The 19,843-nt window shown below is 36.4% G+C and overlaps 1 protein-coding gene across 8 annotated transcripts in view; it reads left to right on the top strand.

Moving 5' to 3' along the window:
* The window catches only part of KLF12 (KLF transcription factor 12), a 460,572-nt gene that overhangs the window by 298,765 nt on the left and 141,964 nt on the right, over nt 1-19,843 (top strand). For all 8 annotated transcript variants that reach the window (XM_068526890.1, XM_068526894.1, XM_068526888.1 and 5 more), the window contains one exon: nt 11,863-12,409. In XM_068526890.1, the coding sequence (XP_068382991.1) occupies nt 11,863-12,409 (547 nt within the window). The remainder of the gene's footprint in view (nt 1-11,862; nt 12,410-19,843) is intronic.

Here is a 19,843-nt window from a genome sequence, read left to right as displayed (position 1 = left end):
AAAATCAATCATTATTATTCAATTAATTAGTATTGAATTAACTAATTTATGATTGCAAGTTCTCTGTAATACTTATTTGAATGTTTAACTTGTTGATTTAAAGAGCACAATCTTGTTTTCTCAAATTCATTTAAAGTGTCCTCCATTCTTTATAGCACAAGGTTGAATGAAACATTCCCCATCGTTCATACCGTTTCATGTTTTCTAAATGCAGTTCACTAAAGAAGTGGTGAAACTCTCATTAAAGCTCTGGGGGACTGGGATGGGGGAAGAGTTGCTTCTGTCTTCATCAAGATTAAAATCCTTTTGCAGTATCCTCAGATTTATCAGTGTTGTACTGATTATACAGTAGTGGTGACTAAATACTTACTGCGTGAAAGCTTTTCATCAGAAACATACAAAGCTTTGTAGTACCCATACATTGGTATATAATTGTTGACATTAGCTTCTCAAGTATGAGAATGTTTTCCTAGTAAACTGTGATGCGGAAGCTTGAGGTTTCCAGAAGAATTCATAGTTTTAACCCACCAGGGTTACTACAATTGCATACTTTTAGTTACCAGTTACATTTAACTTTTTTCTTAGTTTAATTGCAAGGTATATAGGTAGATACATTAATTTATGTAGAATAACCATGCCAACAATCTAGGACTGATAGTAGTAACACCCTTGGCAAATTGAGATTTTAGGAGAATTTGCTGTTTTCTTCTAATAACAGTATATTATAGTGATTTGCTTCTAATAACATTACGGTTCACTAGAATCTTGGAAAAGCCAGATTGAAAATTATAAAACACCTCCATTCACTTTCTAGGTTTTTTTCTTTAAAATATATTTTGTACACTACTCATTTTTATCTTTCTGAAAATGTAACTTGTTTCTTTTTATTTTAAAAGTAGTGGGACTTCCCTGGCGATCCACTGGTTAAGACTTCGCCTTCCAATGCAGGGGGTGCAGGTTCGATCCCTGGTCAGGGAGCTAAGATCCCACATGCCTCGCGGCCAAAAAACCAAAACATAAAACAAAAGCGATATTGTGACAAATTCAGTAAAGACTTTAAAAATGTTCCATATCAAAAAAATCTTTAAAAAGAAAAAGTAGTAGATTCACTGTAGAAAATATGGAAAACTGGAAAGAAGTAAAAAAGGAAACGTGGATCACCCACAAATTCACCAAATGGAGAAGTTATTATTACCATTCTGGAGTATTTTTTCTAGCTTTTTTAAATTATTTTCATGTATAAAAATATTTTGGTGGAACAAAGTTAAACTCATTTATTATAGGCAGTTTTATATCCTAACGTTTTTAAACTTAACATTACATAGATAATAGTTCCCCATGCCACTGAGTATTCTTTCTCAAACTTGGCTGATCATTGTAGTCGCATGTGATGCTTTTTAAACTATCGGTGCCTATGCCATATCCCAGACCTATTTCATCTCTGGCCTGTATACCTTTCAAATGTTCCATGTATGATTCTGGTTCGTAGTTAGGGTTCAAATCATTGTTCCAAATTTTATTTTGTTTTTATGACCACTTTGTTGTTTCTGACTTTTATTCCTGTAAATGAGGCAAAGTTAAATATTTGTGTATACAGCTTTGTCAAAATCCCAAATTGCCCTCTATGTCTAAAGGCAAGTCCCTGCGTTAAGTTATGCCCTGTATCCCAGAAGGAAAGTTTTATAACCAACTTGAATATATAAACTCGTAGATAATTTAACTTTAATAGCTGTTAATTTTTTTAATATACTAATTAGTTGCAAAACAAATTCAAAATCACATTTTATGTAAAATGTACTTATTTGCATAAAATTGAAATGGTTGATAAATATGTCATCTTCCCAACAGAATGACCATCTTTTGAAAGCTTCTTCACAGTGTCAGCACTTGAAATTATGAGGTCATTTCACAGGAGTCATGACTAAATCTGTGTTAACATTCCTTGACTTTTTTTTTTTTTAAGCATATTCTCTTTGGTGATTTCTAAAAGTCAACACTGGTGTTGATTGAGAATTTGCTTTTCAAAATAGCATTTTGTTTTTCAAAATAGAATGATTAGGGATAGACTTTGAATAGACGTATTTACATATATATGGAGAGGGGAGAGAGGGAAGAAGAGAGAGAGGGAGATGGCAGTGCCCTAGATTCTTTTTTTAAAAAAATTTATTGGAGTATAGTTGATTTATAATGTCGTGAAAGTTTCAGCTGGAGAGCATAGTAATTCAGTTATACATACACATATATTCATTCTTTTTCAGATTCTTTTCCAATATAGGTTATTACAGAATATTGAGTAGAGTTCCCTGTGCTATACAATAAGTCCTGGTTGGTTAATCTGTTTTAGAGATAGTAGTGTGTGTATGTTAATCCCAAGCTCCTAATTTATCCCTCCCCACCTTTCCCCGTTGGTAACCGTAAGTTTTGCTTTTGAAATCTGTGAGTCTATTTGTTTTGTAAATAAGTTCATTTATATCATTCTTAAAAATGTTATTACTTGTTTTAAGGTATTTTAAGACTCTTGAGACACCGCTCACCAGCATTCCTGAAAGTGTGTATCCATTTACACTGTTGTCCTGCAGCATAATAAAGTGTCTGTTTTACTGCAAGCTTGTCAGCATTACTAGTATCATTTTTTAAATCTTTATTTCTTAGAATTCTGTGTCCCAGCCAGGAGGAATCCTGAGCTGTTTGCCCTGTCACTGTAAATCATAGCTGATTAGCAGGAGTCTTGTCGGGCTGGCAAGTCCTCTTTTTCAATCAGATCAGTTGTCCTCCGTTCTGCCTTCCTGTTCCTGCCTTTGTCTTCCCTGAGGCTCTAGCCTGCCCCTTCTCCCCTTTTGCGCAGACGCTCATCTCGATGGGTAAAATCAACAGGGGCTCGATTTGTACAGTTAATTCTACACCTAAACGTATTAATTACGTACGCCTATGTGTGCCTTGTGGCAGTTGCACCTTAACAGGGGACCACTTTAAAAAACCTTTAGACGGTTTCACCCTCTCAGATCCTTAGAAAGACCTGCGTGCATCTATACCCCATTTACCAGCAAGCCAAAAGATGAAGCTAAAAGAGTTGGTTTGCATGAGGGCATTTTGCTGATTTGTAGGGGGCTGGGATGGAATTAAATCCACTGCTTGTGAACAAGTTCTGGAGCATGTAAACACTATTGCTTTTCTACTTCTGCCACATTCCCATGGTAGCTCCCTCTGATTCCAGGGGTGGGTGAGAAAAGGTGGATTTCTCTCAACTTTGCTACTTGTCTTGTTTTGGCTTGGTCATTGATCTCTCTTTAAAGGCATTTTCTATGAGTAGAGAAGCATAGACAGGCTTCTCTGGACTACTTGCTTGCTTTAAATATCCAAAAAGTAAAACCTACATTTTGCAAATATACCTCCCTTTACATAAAAAGATTGCGTTATTGCTTTATATGTTTGTAATATGGTAGGGTTTCCAGTTGTATCATTTGGGTATCTCAGCCTCTCTGAGGTCATTTTCTAGTCTCTGAAATTTGATGTATTCCAGTACTATGAAAAATACCATTATAAAAATAACTCTTTATGGTGAATATTTTGTGAAATCGAAAGCACAGTCCATCTGGTAGCAGACAAGATTAATCTGTTTGAGAATGGTAAACATTATTGCATATTTTAAAATATGTAACTAGCACAGAACATTTGCCTCAGGCGCTTGACTAAGACTGTGGCTTAGGGTGAAGATTCAAATGAACTTTTTATCCCTAGAAGTCTGTAAGACATGTTCCTGTCACATATAGTGAAACTTTAATATCTTACATCAGTCACTGAATAATAATACCAATTTAAAACCAAAAGAAGAAAAAACTTAACCATGATGTAGTCAAGATAAGTCTATAGCAGTTACCTCTTTTAAAAAGAAATTTGCAAGTGTTATGATAATAGTTTTGGTTTATGAATTTTGCAAAGAATTATAAACAAAATAATAGATAAAATTGAATCTTATCAGTAGCACTAATGTCACATTCAAGTTAATTTAAAATCATTAGGGGACTTTACTTTTTTAGTAGAGATTTATACTTTCAGAATAACTTGGCAGATTGTACTTAAGAATTCCATATAGCCACCCTACCCCCCGCTTCGCAGTCTCCCCTATTATTAAAGTCTTGCATTAGTGTAATACTTTGTTAGATTTAATGATTTAATTAACCTATATTGATACATTATTGTTAAGTATCGTCCATAGTTTACATTAAGGTTCATTCTTTGTGTTGTACACTTCTGTGGGTTTTGATACATGCATAGTGACATGTAACCACGATTGCAGTAACATACGGAAGAGTTTCACTGCCCTAAAAATCCCCTGTGCTTCTCTTTTTCATCCCTCCCCTCCCTTCCCCCAAGCCCCTGGCAACCACTGATCTTTTTTACTGTCTTTATAGTTTTGCCTTGTCCAAAATGTCATGTAGTTGGATTCATAAAATTTATTTTTAAGACATATTTGCATGCTTTTGTGAAGTTCAGTTTGACAGTAATTATAAGAAAATAGGAACAAAGCTAACTTCTTATACTTCCTTTTTGGACATTTATTGTTGTGACACTATTTTGTTATCTCATTTGACCAGGTAAATGGGATTTAAGTGGCTTAATATCTTGAGCACAAATATTCTCATCTAACAAATGCGTTTGAGTCTTCAATGATTACATTATGTGGTAGAACACAATATTAATTTACATGTAACACATTATATTCATGTTCAAACAAGTTTGTTAGTCTTTTCGTTGGTTAGGAATGTCTGCTATTAATTTTTTAAATGCACAGAAAGAAATGCCTCTGTCCTCTACCACCCTGTAGGAGAATCCTCCCCACCTCAGGTATGACCCTAACTTTACAGCACATAAGTGCCAAACCAGAATTTCAGATGTGCAGTCAACTGTTAACATAAATTGATTGCTTTGGGTAAATAATATGATTCATGAAAGCCCTGGGAAATAAATAGGTCATGGAAAAATATAATAACTAGGAAATAAGGAAAATTTAGGATAAATTTAAATGCCTGTATTGAATCCTTTCAGAAGGCTGGCATTTCCAATTTGAATGTGAAAGCATAAAAACATAAATGTAAAAGCACAAAGGGTCCATTATGTTATGCATATGTTCTGAATTTTCTTAAGGAGTCAATCATTTCTTAAACCAGCATTTGAGAGATTGAGATAAAGCAGTTGAATTAAATATTCATTGAAATATCTTCCTCTTTAACTCATTCAGTACTTTTGAAACCAAGTTCCAGATTGTAAACGTAGGATATTTCTACTTGTTGCCTTTTATTCTCTCATCCGTACTTTTAGAAAAATTACAATTTGTTTTTCCTTTTGTGAGTATACTTTGCTTTAATTTTTTTCTTGGTCAGGTTTACAAATTCACACTTTTACAGCAATTGTAGTTAAGAGTTTGCTCTTAACATGAAGAATAAAGAAGAAAAATCACTAGGCTTGAAAGAAAGGTGAATGATGACCATCAGGGCCCATGCGAGACAAATTCTGAAAAATAGGCCTTCCTTTTTAGTAAAATAACACAATAGAGAGGAAGGCGAAGTACTTGTTTCTTCACAAATTGATGTTTGGTGCCTTTCACACTTTGAGCAAAAATGACCAGTCAGAGTTGAGCAGGTTGCTTGCTTGAACCATGGTGCTCATATTTTTAAATTTTCATTTACTAATGTGGAAAACTAAGACATGTACCTATTGTGCATTTCATGTACAAAGAGGAATTCTACCCTTGAAATAAAGTGTATTTGCATTTAAAATAATGCAGTGTAACAAAAGCTCAATGATAACAGGATATGGAGTCATAGTTTATTCCCTTTTTTTTTTTAAATTAATTTATTTATTTTTGGCTGTGTTGGGTCTTCGTTTCTGTGCGAGGGCTTTCACCAGTTGCGGCGAGCGGGGGCCACTCTTCATCGCGGTGCGCGGGCCTCTCGCTGTCGCGGCCCCTCTTGTTGCGGAGCACAGGCTCCAGACGCGCAGGCTCAGTAGTTGTGGCTCACGGGCCCAGTTGCTCCGCGGCATGTGGGATCCTCCCAGACCAGGGCCCGAACCCGCGTCCCCTGCATTGGCAGGCAGATTCTCAACCACTGCGCCACCAGGGAAGCCCCCCCTTTTTTTACATGAAGTGCACAGTAAGTTTCTTTAAGCACCTCCCATAGAAAGTGCACATTCAACTACTCACCAAGTCAGTGAAAATTACATAAACTAAATTTCTACCAAGACACAAGAAACAAATAAAGCTCTACTATTTTCATCTCATGATAAGACTGTTGAAGAATAGCCAACATCCCCAAACAATTATTTTAATATATTTATGTATTATTGTCATAATGGATACCAACTGAACTGTGGATTGATAGGTGATATTTATATAGTGGAATTAACAGATCAGACCAGTCAATTAAAATGTATTCCATCACCTATTACATGCTCATCCTGTGGGCCAATCTAATTAAGCTAAAAAAAATAGAGAAAAACAATCTGAATAATGTCAAGTGACTGTCTTGTGCATTTTAAGAGAGGATGTGTTTGTTTAAAATTTTATGTGGGACCTGAAAATGCTTACGGTATTTCTGCATGTTCAGCTTACTTTTGTAACATATATCTGTTTGGTTGTTTAGCAAACATTGCCCCTCTACAGTGGCTGTATTATGCGATCCTGCCTCAGAATATTATCTTATGCTGAGTTCATGGAGCTATAGTAATAGATCAGGTTCTGTTTGGAATTTTTGTTCTAAAAGGGGAAGCTCATTTGCTTCTGTCCCACAATTCTCAGTATTACTTAAAAGCGCTTAATGACCTAAATTCAATCTTTACAACAGTTGTGTGAGTTTGGAATTAATATTACTCTTTTATAGGTGGCTAAACGCAGACCTAGAGAATTTTAATGATGATACCATGACTGTACAGCTAATAAGTAACAGGGCAGGTCATGAATTCAAGTCTTTTGTGTCCAAATCAAATTTTCTGTCTCTAATAACCACATAACAGGCTATAAAGCGGATTCTTATAAACCGTGAAGCCATGAGCTATGTAACAGTAGGCAAGTCACTCTACAATCTTGTAAACGCTGCCATGAAATGATTTCTCAAAAAACTTTTATAAAGTTGAAAAGATAAAATTAAACATAATCTTTTTATGCTTTAAATGCTGTTTGCTGGCCTGCTGGCTCCCTGGCTGGCTGGATGAATAGATGAATGGAGAGATGGATGGATGGATAGATAGTTGGGCACATCCTTTTTGTGTGTGTGTCTGTGTGTGCACGTGTGTATATGCATAAATATTATGCTAGTTCTCTAACAATCCCTGATGCCATTAAAGATGAAACAGCTTATAAATCTTGGATAACATTTAGCAGAATATTACCCAAGTGGTCCTCAACCAAACGTAAGAGTCTCTGGAGGGCTTTCCAAAGATGAGGTGGTGTCCGTATATTTTTTTTCTCCTTTTAAGATTACCAGGTGATCAAAATACATGACAAGCCTTAAAAACCCATATTCACTTGAGGACTGTTATAAGATTCAGCTGATGGCAATGGCTGACTGTAGGAAACACATCAGGCACTCTGAGTACTCACACAGAGAAAGTTTTAGATACATTTTTGCATTTATTTAACAAAATGCCTAAAGCTGAAGTTACATTTGAAAACGTTTATTCAGGAAAAAGATGATCTCATTAGACCAGCTCACATGTAATCCCCAGATCACTGAAGGGAATATGTTCACTAGCATATTGTGCATTATATTTTATTGAGTGGATTATTTTGAATCAAACTGGCCTTCAGACTTTTGAAGAAATATTATTATGCAGCAGTATAATCCTACTTATATTTATCTTTAAGTTTTTCACACACCTTTTTTTAATGAAGTATATTGTTACATTTACCTTGTCAGACTTTTGTGTGTGTTTATGCATTTATTTCTTAAGGTATGAAAGGCTGAAAAATTACTTTATTGTGGACCTCTTCCAAGAAATATTATATCATCTCTTGGAAAATGAAATTAATTACTCTCATTCTCTTTGACAAAACTGCAGCATGCCCTTCAATCTTCACATCCTTAGAAGGAATTCTGTTTCTGTTGATAATATTAAATATAGTTTAAGTGTTTGATCATCTTTTCCACCCCAGGGTCATCAACGGCAAAAATTCAGCTAACGTCACTGCTCCCAGGCAAAAATCTTGATGGGCTTTTATTTAAAACAAACAAACAACAAAACAACAGCAATGCTTAACGGATGCTGCTGTGAGCCGTCCATCAATGTTGTATCAAGAATTGAGTAGTTGGGGCTTCCCTAGTGGCACAGTGGTTGAGAATCTGCCTGCCAATGCAGGGCACACGGGTTCGAGCCCTGGTCTGGGAAGATCCCACATGCCGCGGAGCAACTGGGCCCGTGAGCCACAACTACTGAGCCTGCGCGACTGGAGCCTGTGCTCCGCAACAAGAGAGGCCACGATAGTGAGAGACCCGCGCACCGCGATGAAGAGTGGCCCCCACTTGCCGCAACTGGAGAAAGCCCTCGCACAGAAACGAAGACCCAACACAGCCAATAAATAAATAAATAAATAAATAGTAAAAGTGTTTTTTAAAAAAAAAAAAAAAAAAAATTGAGTAGTTAGTGACCAAGGGCAGAATTTTAGTATGAAATCCTTTCTTTGTTCTTTTTTACAAAATTTTCTTGTCCTAATTGTGCATAAAACATTTCTTTGTGATATCTGGTCTTTTCAGTGTCCCTGCCTCTTAGAGGCTGTTTCCTGGTAACATAGCCATATCTTTTCTCACTTTCTCAAATCTGTGTAGTCCTTTTATTTAATTTCTAACTGCTCTAAGTGCTGCTTGTTTGGTGTTTTCCCGTGGTTTCCCCAGCTTTCCTTCTCTCTCTTGGCTGCTCTCCCATTGCTACACGTTTATGGATTCATGTCTCGGAACCAATGTGTTTCCATTTTCCACTCTCCAAAAGCCAAGAAATGAATTCTAATAATGATTTCAGGATCAAGCCTTTCAGGTCTTTTCTTTTTCCTAAAAGGAGGAGGAAGCGTATACCTCAACTCTTTGGGAAACATATTTATGCAGTATTGGGGGTCTTATGTGTACATATGTGCAGCTTGAAGCTGGAATTATGGATGGTTTACTGTCCACATTATCACAGTAGAAGTGATTGGTATGGGCTATGAGAATATATTAGGTCAACACTGTAAACGGATGAATGGTATGATCAGGGTTTTGTCCTCTTTATACTGATGAGGCATTGTTTTTGGATATGCTGGCTGCATTTCAACTGCTTCGTATGAAATAGGAACCAGCATGTGCGTCTGTGATGTTTACACTTATAGATTCATGCATAACATGTCTAACATTCCCAAATAAGATACGTCTGTTGTCCAAAGGTTTGGTTGATCCTTCCTAATTTTTATGAGCATTTTCTGTATTTTGGTTTGAGCTCATGCAAAAGCTGTGTAGTTCTCAAGTATTTGAAAGCACCTAGGGGCTCTTAGTATTGGGTCTTCCTAGCTTTCTGGTATATACAGCAGAATTACAAGAGGAGTGCTCTTCCTCTATTGTTGTAAAACAGCTTAAGGAGTAAAATTTTTTTTTACTGAGGGATTAAGCAGATACCTACAAAGTATGGACTTGTGTTCATAATCTACAGAAGTCTTAAGCAGTTTGCAAAGCTCAGTGAAGCTTGATGCCTCAGAAGCCATCTATTTACAAATAAGCTCCATGTTTACCTCCTGTATTGTCAAGCACTCTTTCATTTACTTTATGAAATGTTTCTACAATGATGAATTGCACCTCAGCCTTTGGTTTATAAACCTATGTTAGAACCTTGTGTCTAAGTATAATTAGGAAGAAAAAAATTCGTGATGGAAATAGTCACTATTTCCAAAATTAGAATTTTGGAGAGAAATTAATCAAGGCTATATTTGAAAGCAAACTATGATAATTTGTGCTTAATGACATATTTTATAATTTTAATGACAAACCAACTGGGATATTTTATGAAAGCAGCCTCAACAAAGAATTTCTATGTGGGTATGACATACTAATAAGAAACATCCTACATTGTTCTACAGAGAAATTAAATGATAATACTGGGTACGAATTGAAGTAGTGTTCTAGTTAGAAGAGTAGATAATGCTAATAGCTTTTTATAAAAGTTGCTCTGTTTATGGTGTTTCTTTTCTTTTGTTTCTTAGTATCTGAGAATATCTAAATTCTTATTTCTCAATTTCAGCACATGAAATGAAATCTTGTCATTTAGAATTTTATGAAGTAGATATTTTGGGTGCTTCATTTTGATATTTTCTAATTCTTTTCTTTTGGTGGGTAAGTAACCATGTTAGCTTAGAAGCAAAAAAAAACAACAACAACAATAGAACATCAACCCATTTTCCTGTTTAGTTGATCTGGTACCATTGTTTAGCTTATTTTCTTTCTTTTCTCATTGTTGCTAAATAAAATGCCCTTGCACTATTGTATTTTCTGAATGGAGCTTTAATTTATACTCTATAAAGAAAGATTTGAAGAAGCATGTTTTGTTCCTTTAAGTGTATGCTCAAGCTTTGAGGGGACTAGCAAACCAAAATCTTTTATTAAACAAAGAATGAAATGAACCAATTTAATATAATTTTAGGCATTGTTGTTCTCATACCATAGTGAAGCTGAAAAAAAAAAGTTTTGGTCTTCGTATAATAGAACAATAATGTCTACGTTAGCCTGGTCAAATTAGATATAACCAAAAATAATCTTTTGTAGTCTAACTCTCTCTGTTAAGGCTAGACGGACACCTGCTAATTTGGGGGCCATTTTAGGCCTTGGAAATAGACATTTAGTAACTATTTCTTGAATTTATGAGTGAATAGGTATAAAAATAAATTATATTCATGCTCAGTAATAACACACTGAGCCCATTAGTCTGGGTGGAATCTTGGATTCTTTATTATTATTTATTATGAAATTTTGCTCCTTAAAACTTGAAAGCATGAAAACAAACTTGGACAAAATTATCATCATTGTCTTAAATTACACAGCACAAGCATAGGCAACTTAAGATTTACAGAATAAGCTTTTCCTAAAATTATTTCCTAAAAATGTCTGTTGTAGTATTTCTGCATATTATTTTGAGAAAAACTTTTTCATTGCTGTGAGCCCAGTTATAATCCAGTTATTAGAAATGGTTTGTATTCAATAATTTAGCAAGCGAGTGTGGGAGGTTGGAGAATTTTATGCCCTGTTTTAATGCTCAAAATGAGAATGGTACGATGGCTCTTGCACCAAATATGAAAGTTGAAATGTCGTGGTGAGTTTCCCCCGTGTTGTTGCCAGGTAATATTATGCCTGCAGATTTATTAGAGTGTTGAGTAAAGGGTTGGAATCATGAAATTGTAGAATTTTAGAGCTGGAAAGGCTATTTAAGCTTATCTAATGAAAATTCCCATGAGTTTATAACCAAGGAAACTGAGACTCTTAAGTGCAGTGATGGGTCAGACAAATAGAGCGAATGTTTTTAATTGAAGAGGTTGTATTTATGCTGTCTTAAGAAGATAATATTTTGCATTCTGAACTGGTCTTTCAGAAGATTTTATGTAAAATTGCTGTTCATTTTTAGGTTCCTGTGGCTTCTTTTCTCCTCCGTAGTGTATTTCCCTGGATTTTGACAATGATGTCTGTTGCTCTCCCAGTCGTCTTACTCTGTTGTGCTTTTGTACTCTCCACTTTAATTATGACGACTGTCTAAGCGGTTCTTCAGATATTTGGAGGGTGAATTAATGTTCTGTAGCAATAAGAGAAAAATTAAAAAACATTCAAGTCATCAATCATACCTCTATTTTTCTCCCCACAGTCTCCAAACGTCCACAACTACCCCGATATGGAAGCTGTTCCCCTGTTGCTAAATAATGTGAAAGGGGAACCCCCGGAGGACCCGTTATGCGTAGATCACTTCCAGACACAAACTGAGCCAGTGGACTTGTCCATCAACAAAGCCAGGACGTCCCCCACAGCCGTTTCCTCCTCCCCCGTTTCCATGACAGCGTCCGCCTCCTCCCCGTCTTCAACTTCAACCTCTTCGTCGTCTTCTAGTCGTCCAGCCTCATCCCCAACTGTTATAACATCAGTATCTTCAGCATCATCTTCGTCAACGGTATTAACTCCAGGGCCCCTTGTTGCCTCTGCCTCTGGTGTGGGAGGCCAGCAGTTTTTGCACATTATCCATCCTGTTCCGCCTTCAAGTCCCATGAATTTACAGTCTAACAAACTGAGTCACGTTCACCGCATCCCCGTGGTGGTCCAGTCGGTGCCTGTTGTCTACACAGCTGTGCGGTCACCTGGAAATGTGAACAACACTATCGTCGTACCACTTTTGGAGGATGGGAGAAGCCATGGCAAAGGTAAGAGACACAAGCAAGCCTTGATTAGTTTCAGCAGTAACTCTTCATTTATTCAGTGAGCGGACCCTAAGTCGTAGGCAAACACACTACATCCAAGGAAGTTCTGTGCAGAACGGCGCAGAGGAGCCAGCAGATCCACTGCTGAGTAGAGCACAGTTTAGTAGAAAATAACCTCATATTTATATAGGTATATGCTTCGGTATTACTTAGTCCATATTTCTATATATCAAGTCATTTAATGTCAGAATTCAAATACCTAAATTTGCAAAATATTTTTACCTTCAAGTGCTCAGATAGAAAGTTCAATCTATAGTCAGCGTAACTGCTTGTGAGATGTAAATGTGTGAATCCCTTGTAGAGGTTAACCACTGTGAAATTTTTAAAAAGTGTATCAGGATGTTTCTTCTTTCAGTTGTTCAGACTGGAACTTAACTTGTCTGGCAATAATATAAAATTCCATGAAGTTCCAGTGGTTGGAACCTGATCGATCATTCACTTTTGAGTAATTTGTAAATTAAGTTGCCATTAAAGTAATTCTGAAGTTAGGTGTTTGGCTACAAATGTGTTATGTAGTTTGAGTTCTTATCTTCATACAAGTCTAAGTTATTATTTTAAGTAGCAGGAAGCCTCCATATGATAGAAATCATTCAAAATACAGTATTAATATTTCCTTCTGGGGGTTAGAAGGCAGAAAGATACTTTGTTACATGACTGTATGTAATAATACCAAGTTAATTATATATGATAGTTAGACAGCTGATCATGAAGTTATTTTTCTTCTTCTAAGTTCTTTTTGCTTCATTTTTAAATAGAAGGAATTGTAATAATAACATGGTGTTGATTTTTCTTCCCTTTCTATGAATCTAAAAACATAAGCCACCCTTCTATAGAGATGTAAAATGCCTATAATCATCAACTCATATGTGTGTATTTTGTCTTCAGAGCCTAGAAATGACGATGGATTAAGACTTAGATTGCATTACTTTTTGCTTTGATACCATATTACTTCCGAGGCCCATAATTAAAATATGATGGGTGAATACATAAAACACTGCCTTCGTGTAAAATACTAGTAAACATAGTTGTTTTGGTTCTTGTATAAGGTAGGATTCAGTGCATAGGAATAACATTTGGTCGTGAACTTGGAGAAATTTTTGCAAGCATACATTACAAAACTGTGCATTCATCTTTTGCAAGTTACTATTTTATCTGCTGTGAGTTTCTTCATAGCACATGACAAATTTCATCTTCCCAGTTTTACCACGTGAAAAATCTTGTGCTTTACAGCAGTCAGAGGTTTAAACTGCAAACTTGAGATCCAGACGCTCTGCTTACCTGACAACCTTTTTTTTTTCTTTTTTTTTTTTTTTTTTTGGTGCTTTTATGGGCAAAGGCCAGGAAGTAGTCCCACCACCATCTTTGTGAGCAGGTAGAAGAAAAAGAAGTGAGTCTTTACATAGATTTTTCTTGAGTCAAACCTTCTTTGATATTACTAATACTTCTGATCCAAATGAGCTAATTGATTTGAATAATAATAACATAACTAAAGGCCACATTAGGTATTTATTTTCTTTTATAATTTACAGATGTGCTTTAAATTTTTTAAGAATTAGGAATTAACAACTAGAAAAATTATAACCTCGTGTATTACATTTTATATGTGTATATGTGTACACCATAGAACCCAATCTTTTTGCAATAACACTTATGAAAAATATTGCTTTTATTGTGAAGGTGATTGATAAGGATTTTAACACTGTTCATGACCTGTTTTTATAATTTTCATGCTCTAATGAAGGAAACAAAAGAGATATCTCTTTTATTTGCCATTATTTTATGGGAGAGAGTACTTTTATTTAAAGTTTACTGCCAAAATTTAATTTTCTGGAAAATTTATCTTTGCAGAAGAACTGTGTTAAGTAAGACTCATGCTGCAATTTGTTCTCTACATGAGTATATTTGTTAGTTTCATGCAGTGTTTTCTATTCAGTAGTTTCCTCATATCAAGAGTAAACATTTATATAACCATAAACACACTAAACTATAATGTGGATGTTAACAGCATGAGATTTGGGGTCAAGGTTGTATGGGTTAGAATCCTAGTTCCCTCACTTCCAGCTTTGGACTGGGCAGTAACTGGGCAAAGTTATTTAATTTCACTAATCTTCATTTTCTTCAGTGATAAAATGGGAATAAAAGTATATATCTTGGAAGATTATTGGGAAGATAAAGTAAGAGCTTATGTGTAAATGTCTAGCACTGATCAACTATCAATAAATGTTTGCAGTTATTTATCATTATTATATCCCCCCCAAAAAAATACCTGAAGCAATAATGTTCAGAAATTTTTTCTCTGTCTTATAAAAACAGAAAGTTGGAAGAAAAAAGACTTATTGAATTTAAAAGTGAAAAACTGCTTCCAAGAAGTTGGTATAGAAATGCTTCTCAAAGTTGTTACAACAAATTATAAGGGATGAGAGTTTAGGATGAGAAATTGTCTGGAAAATCTCATACTTTCTATGTTTATTAATTTATATTAAGTTTTTATAATCCTCACATTCTACAGATATTGCTACAGCATTTTATAAGTTTTTTTAAATTATTTAATTGATTAATTAGATGATGGTAAAATTGTCTAGTGGAGGAGGCCTGCCTACCTCACAGAATGAATAAAGGAGAGGGCATTTCAGTGATTCCTCACGTCTTTATTTTGCACATGTGCACTGGGCACTGGGCCAGCAATGCAATGACTGGGTGATAAAGGGAGCCCTATTTCCATTCTCAAATAGGACTTGTATATCTGGTATGGATGAGCAAAAGAAAATACAGTAGGGGAGTTGGTTTTTCAAAATGCTACTAATAAAAATACAAAACTAACTCATATAAATGTAGGTGATTGTACTAGCTAATTACCTTTAAAGTTGGTATAACATATCTGGTCTGTGGTAGAGAAATAGATTACCTTACATGACACTACACAAGGGACTGTGAATGAATACATCTGTATCTAAAATAACATGAATTGAGTCATTTGTCCATTCATGTATTTATTGAGCATCTCTTATGGATCAGGCATTTTACTGGCACCAGAGACATAGTGTTGAGCAAAACAGATGCTGTTTCTATCTGAGTGCTTGTAGTCTACTGGGAGATTTTGACATCAAACAGAAAAATCGTACAGTTAACTGATAACTGTGGACAGAGTTGGGTTAAAATGTAGACCAGCCACGGATGTGCCTAGGGCAAAGAGTTTAATTATAACTGCAGAGAGAGAAAGTTGTATATGACAAAAGTATTTTCATACAGGGTGTTATATGTGGTTGGAAAAAATGTTTTTGCTGAGATGCTCAGAAAGGGGTGTTCGGGGCTTGGGAGTGTGGTGGGCTGGAACTTCCGCACGGTATGCTCGGATGTGAAAAAGCATTCTAATGAGGAGAGAACTCCAGCCTATCCAGTATTTATGGAATATGGTCTAAAGGAATGGCAAGTCGTCAGCTAGCCCAGGGCACCAACAGATCTCAGTTGGGTCTTGAATGTAATCTGTGATAGGAAGGAAAATGGCATGATGTTCTGGAAGGCACAGTAAACACAGTGTAGACTAGAGCCATCAGAGGGGTGCTGTCAGAGAAGGTCTCCAGAGGAGGACATTTTTCTGCTTGATACAGGACAGAGTAGCAGTTAGCCCCTCGAAGTGATAGTGCTGGGGGTTGGAAGGCTCTCCACGGAACCTGAGACCTGTTATTTATAAACAAGACGCTAAAGGGATGATTTGACCTTGTAAAGGAATTTCAGTTCAGCCTGGGGAAGTTTTTGGTAGATTTCCCCGGAGATTTTCATTAGTTTTTACAGATATTTAGCAGCAGGAAGCATAGAAGGTCAAAACAAATCACAAGCAAAGTTGTTCTTCATTTGTTATTGCCTTGATGGAAAAGTAGGCACTTTTATGGTTCTCTTTTCCTTCCTTCCTTTTTTTTTTTGGTTAAATTTTTACTTACTTATTTATTTATTTTTGGCTGTGCTGGGTCTTCGTTTCTGTGCAAGGGCTTTCTCCAGTTGCGGCAAGCAGGGGCCACTCTTCATCGCGGTGCGCGGGCCTCTCATCGTCGTGGCCTCTCTCGTTGCGGAGCACAGGCTCCAGACGCACAGGCTCAGTAGTTGTGGCTCACGGGCCTAGTTGCTCCGCAGCATGTGGGATCTTCCCAGACCAGGGCTCGAACCCGTGTCCCCTGCATCGGCAGGCAGATTCTCAACCACTGCGCCACCAGGGAAGCCCTCCTTCCTTCCTTTTGATCCACTGTTAAGGTGAGGGAAAGAGTGTTTAAGAGAATGCAAATGAAGAGAGCGTTTCACAGAGGGACTCATCAAATGTATCAAAAGCTTCTAAGGGGCCAAATAAGGACTAAGAATGGAGCATTTCGGGAGGATGGAGTTTACTGGTGACACTGTGTCAGTGGAGTGGTGGGGACAAAGGGCGGACTGAAGTGAGTTCATGTTCAGATGGGACGTGAGGCAGGGGTGACAAAGTCTAGACAACTCCTTGGAGTGGTTTTGCTGGAAGAGTTTTGGAGGAATGGCATGATAGCTGGAGAGGCATTTACGCTCTCAAGGGAGGAATTTTAAAAGAGGCAGCAAGTATAGCATATTTGTATTCTGTCAAGAATAATCCAGTAGACAGTTGAAAATGGGTAATTCTAGAGAGGGAAAAATTACAGAAGCAAAATTGTTAATTGCACCTTAGTTGCTTATATAATTTTGTGGAAGTAACCTGCATCTTGCAGTAATTAACCCAAATTCTAAAGACAATTTATTAGATTGACACAAGTTTTAGGAAAAAAGATACATAATGGAAAAGGAAAGAAAATGCAAAAAACAGCAGATAATGATCTAGGATTGACAATGAAAAGCAAACAGGAGTTCAGCAAAATGTGGGTTCCACTGAGAATTATAAAAACGATACCAGCATTAATATGAATATAAGATCAAACATTTCTCATTCACCACTTACTGGAATGTACAGAATAATTAAAAGAAAAAGGTAACCCCCAAATAATTTGTTGTTTAAAGACATTTGTATAATTGAATATTAATAGATATTACATTTCAGAAATGCAGAACACTTAAAGAGCAAGGCCGTAGTCAGTCTGTGACCATCCAACTAAAGAGCTAAAAAAAAAAAAAAAAAAAAAAAAAAAAAATGGATTTACTTTCTCCCTCCCATATGTGAGCTAGTCCTTTCTCCATGGAGCTAAAGGAACAGGTGATATCACCTTGATGCCCAGGAATGAGGCTCGAGCAAAGGGGTGATTGACCGATGGCTTTGAAACAGCCAGAACTGAAAAGACAGCTGGGTATTTCACTGTTGCCCAGTTTTCTTCCCTGACCACTATTGCATCCTTCTTTGCTACGTTATATAGATGGTCTGTTGGTCTGTCTTCTCCCCCTTTCCCCATATTGTCTTCTCCTTAGCCACCCAAACCCACTGGATGTCCCCGTGGCTGTAAAAAAGGAGATTGCCCAGCAGAAAAAGCTCAGCTCGTTTCCTATGCAACCACATTCTTTTTCCTGAAAATGCAACCCTGGCAGCCCAGCCTACCAGAAGTTTTACAAAACATATTTCTTGCATCAAGACTTTTTCTTATAATGGCGTCATACTTGAAAAATAACTCATTATGGGTCATAAGTGCATTATTCCTGACTTCAAATATTTATAGGATAAGATCCTTGAGTTTAAAGTACTTTTTCCCCCAGATGTCTGACTAGAGCCTGTTGTTACTGCTGTTAAGAAACCAGCAGCCATTTGGGCATGTCATTTCTTTCGTCATCTCCCTTAATGAAAGCGTGTTATTTTTCTATTATTTTTAGATGAAGTGAGGAATCTTCCAAAACTATACCTTATTCCCATAGCACTGGTTCAGGAATTTCAAAGGGCTGTGGCTGTGAGCAAATCTGAAATACTCAAACCCTATTTCTTCTTACAGGCTTTTGCTTTTCTCAGCAGCCCACAGAAAGAAGCCACAAGTGTATTTTTAGTCCTAGGCCATTTATACTTGTGAAGGGAAATCTGGTCATGGCAGTGATTGCTGCAGAGCTGGTTGGAGGTTATGACTGTAGCTCCTGACCATCTAATGCAACTGCAGTTTTGCTCCCAAGAAACTCTCCATTTCAGATCTCTTTGTGTCGCCAGTTTTCTTCTGCTGTCAGCTTTCCCAACGTTGACGTTTGTGGTATCTCATTTCAGGTCCAGGTTCATTTTGTCACAGACTTGCTTCTCCTGTCTACCTTACACATGACTGTCCTCTTTTAGTTCACCATTCAATGGATTCCTGGTATCATCTGTCCATAGGACCAGAATAGTCCAGGGCAGCTGACTTATGCTCATGTATGTGGTTGTCTTGGCTTCTTGAGTGATTGAACTACCACAGCTTCCTGTGGTAAATGTATTCTTCTACTTATGCTTAATTAAGTATGATAACTACTAGATACAGATTCCTATTCTAAATCTGAATTTAATGTTTATTGACAAACCATCTAGTTACTCAATCTTTTATTGTTAATTTTTTAATGTTGCTTATTGGGAAGCAGGAATGGATGGTTGCTGAATTTTGGCTTATTATTCTTGAATTTAGATTTTGATAGGACTTGAGTGTTTTATTACTGTCATTATAAGACAGGAACATGTCAAATAGAAAGGCAGCCAATTTTTATGAAAAACTGAATTTTAAATAGCAGGTCAGAATATTTTATATAGAAACGTTGGTCATTTGTTGTTTGTTTTTACCTGATTTTCAACAAGGAGTAGAAACTTATCTGTATTTTTTCACTTCTGGGCGCCCATAGGAAGTTGAATGGATTCCATCAAAAAAATGGCTTCTTATATGCTCTTGTTTATCTGAAATACCCACAATCTGTCGACTCCTCTGTTTTGTCTGGCATAGACTGGGTTAGGTCTAAAATTTGATGATAATAACTGTCTTGAGAGAGGAGACAGAAATTGTATGTACTGTTCTAAGAGAATTAGCAGAAAAGAGAAAACTGTAAATGTAAACTGTAAAATGTCAAGGAATGAGTTTGGCTTTTCCCCCGCACAGTTAAATAGTAAATAAAATTACAAAGGGGAAAAGAAGAGAAAAAAGTATGGCCTGCAGAGGGGATCCACATTAAGAGAGAGGTGATACTTCATTCAGAGATAGATATTATGTAAGGAAGCAAAGATAATAGACAGGAGACAAACCCATTCAATAGATAAAGTAGCTAAAGCAAGGGGTTACCAAAGTGGAATTTGTGTCCATTCTGTTATAAAGTGTTACCTAGCATACCATTTTAATTTGTTAGGTCAAGTGCCTCCTATGATAAAGTGGTCTAATTTCTATTTAAATAGATAGATGCTTAAATGTGATATATTACTAGAATTTAGTCTAAGGTTAGTCTCTATAT

The sequence above is a fragment of the Eschrichtius robustus genome, chromosome 18, assembly GCF_028021215.1.
Source record: "Eschrichtius robustus isolate mEscRob2 chromosome 18, mEscRob2.pri, whole genome shotgun sequence".
In the NCBI taxonomy this organism is placed as follows: domain Eukaryota; kingdom Metazoa; phylum Chordata; class Mammalia; order Artiodactyla; family Eschrichtiidae; genus Eschrichtius; species Eschrichtius robustus.
Note: the sequence above shows the minus strand (reverse complement) of the source record. Positions and strands in the feature narration are given on the sequence as shown.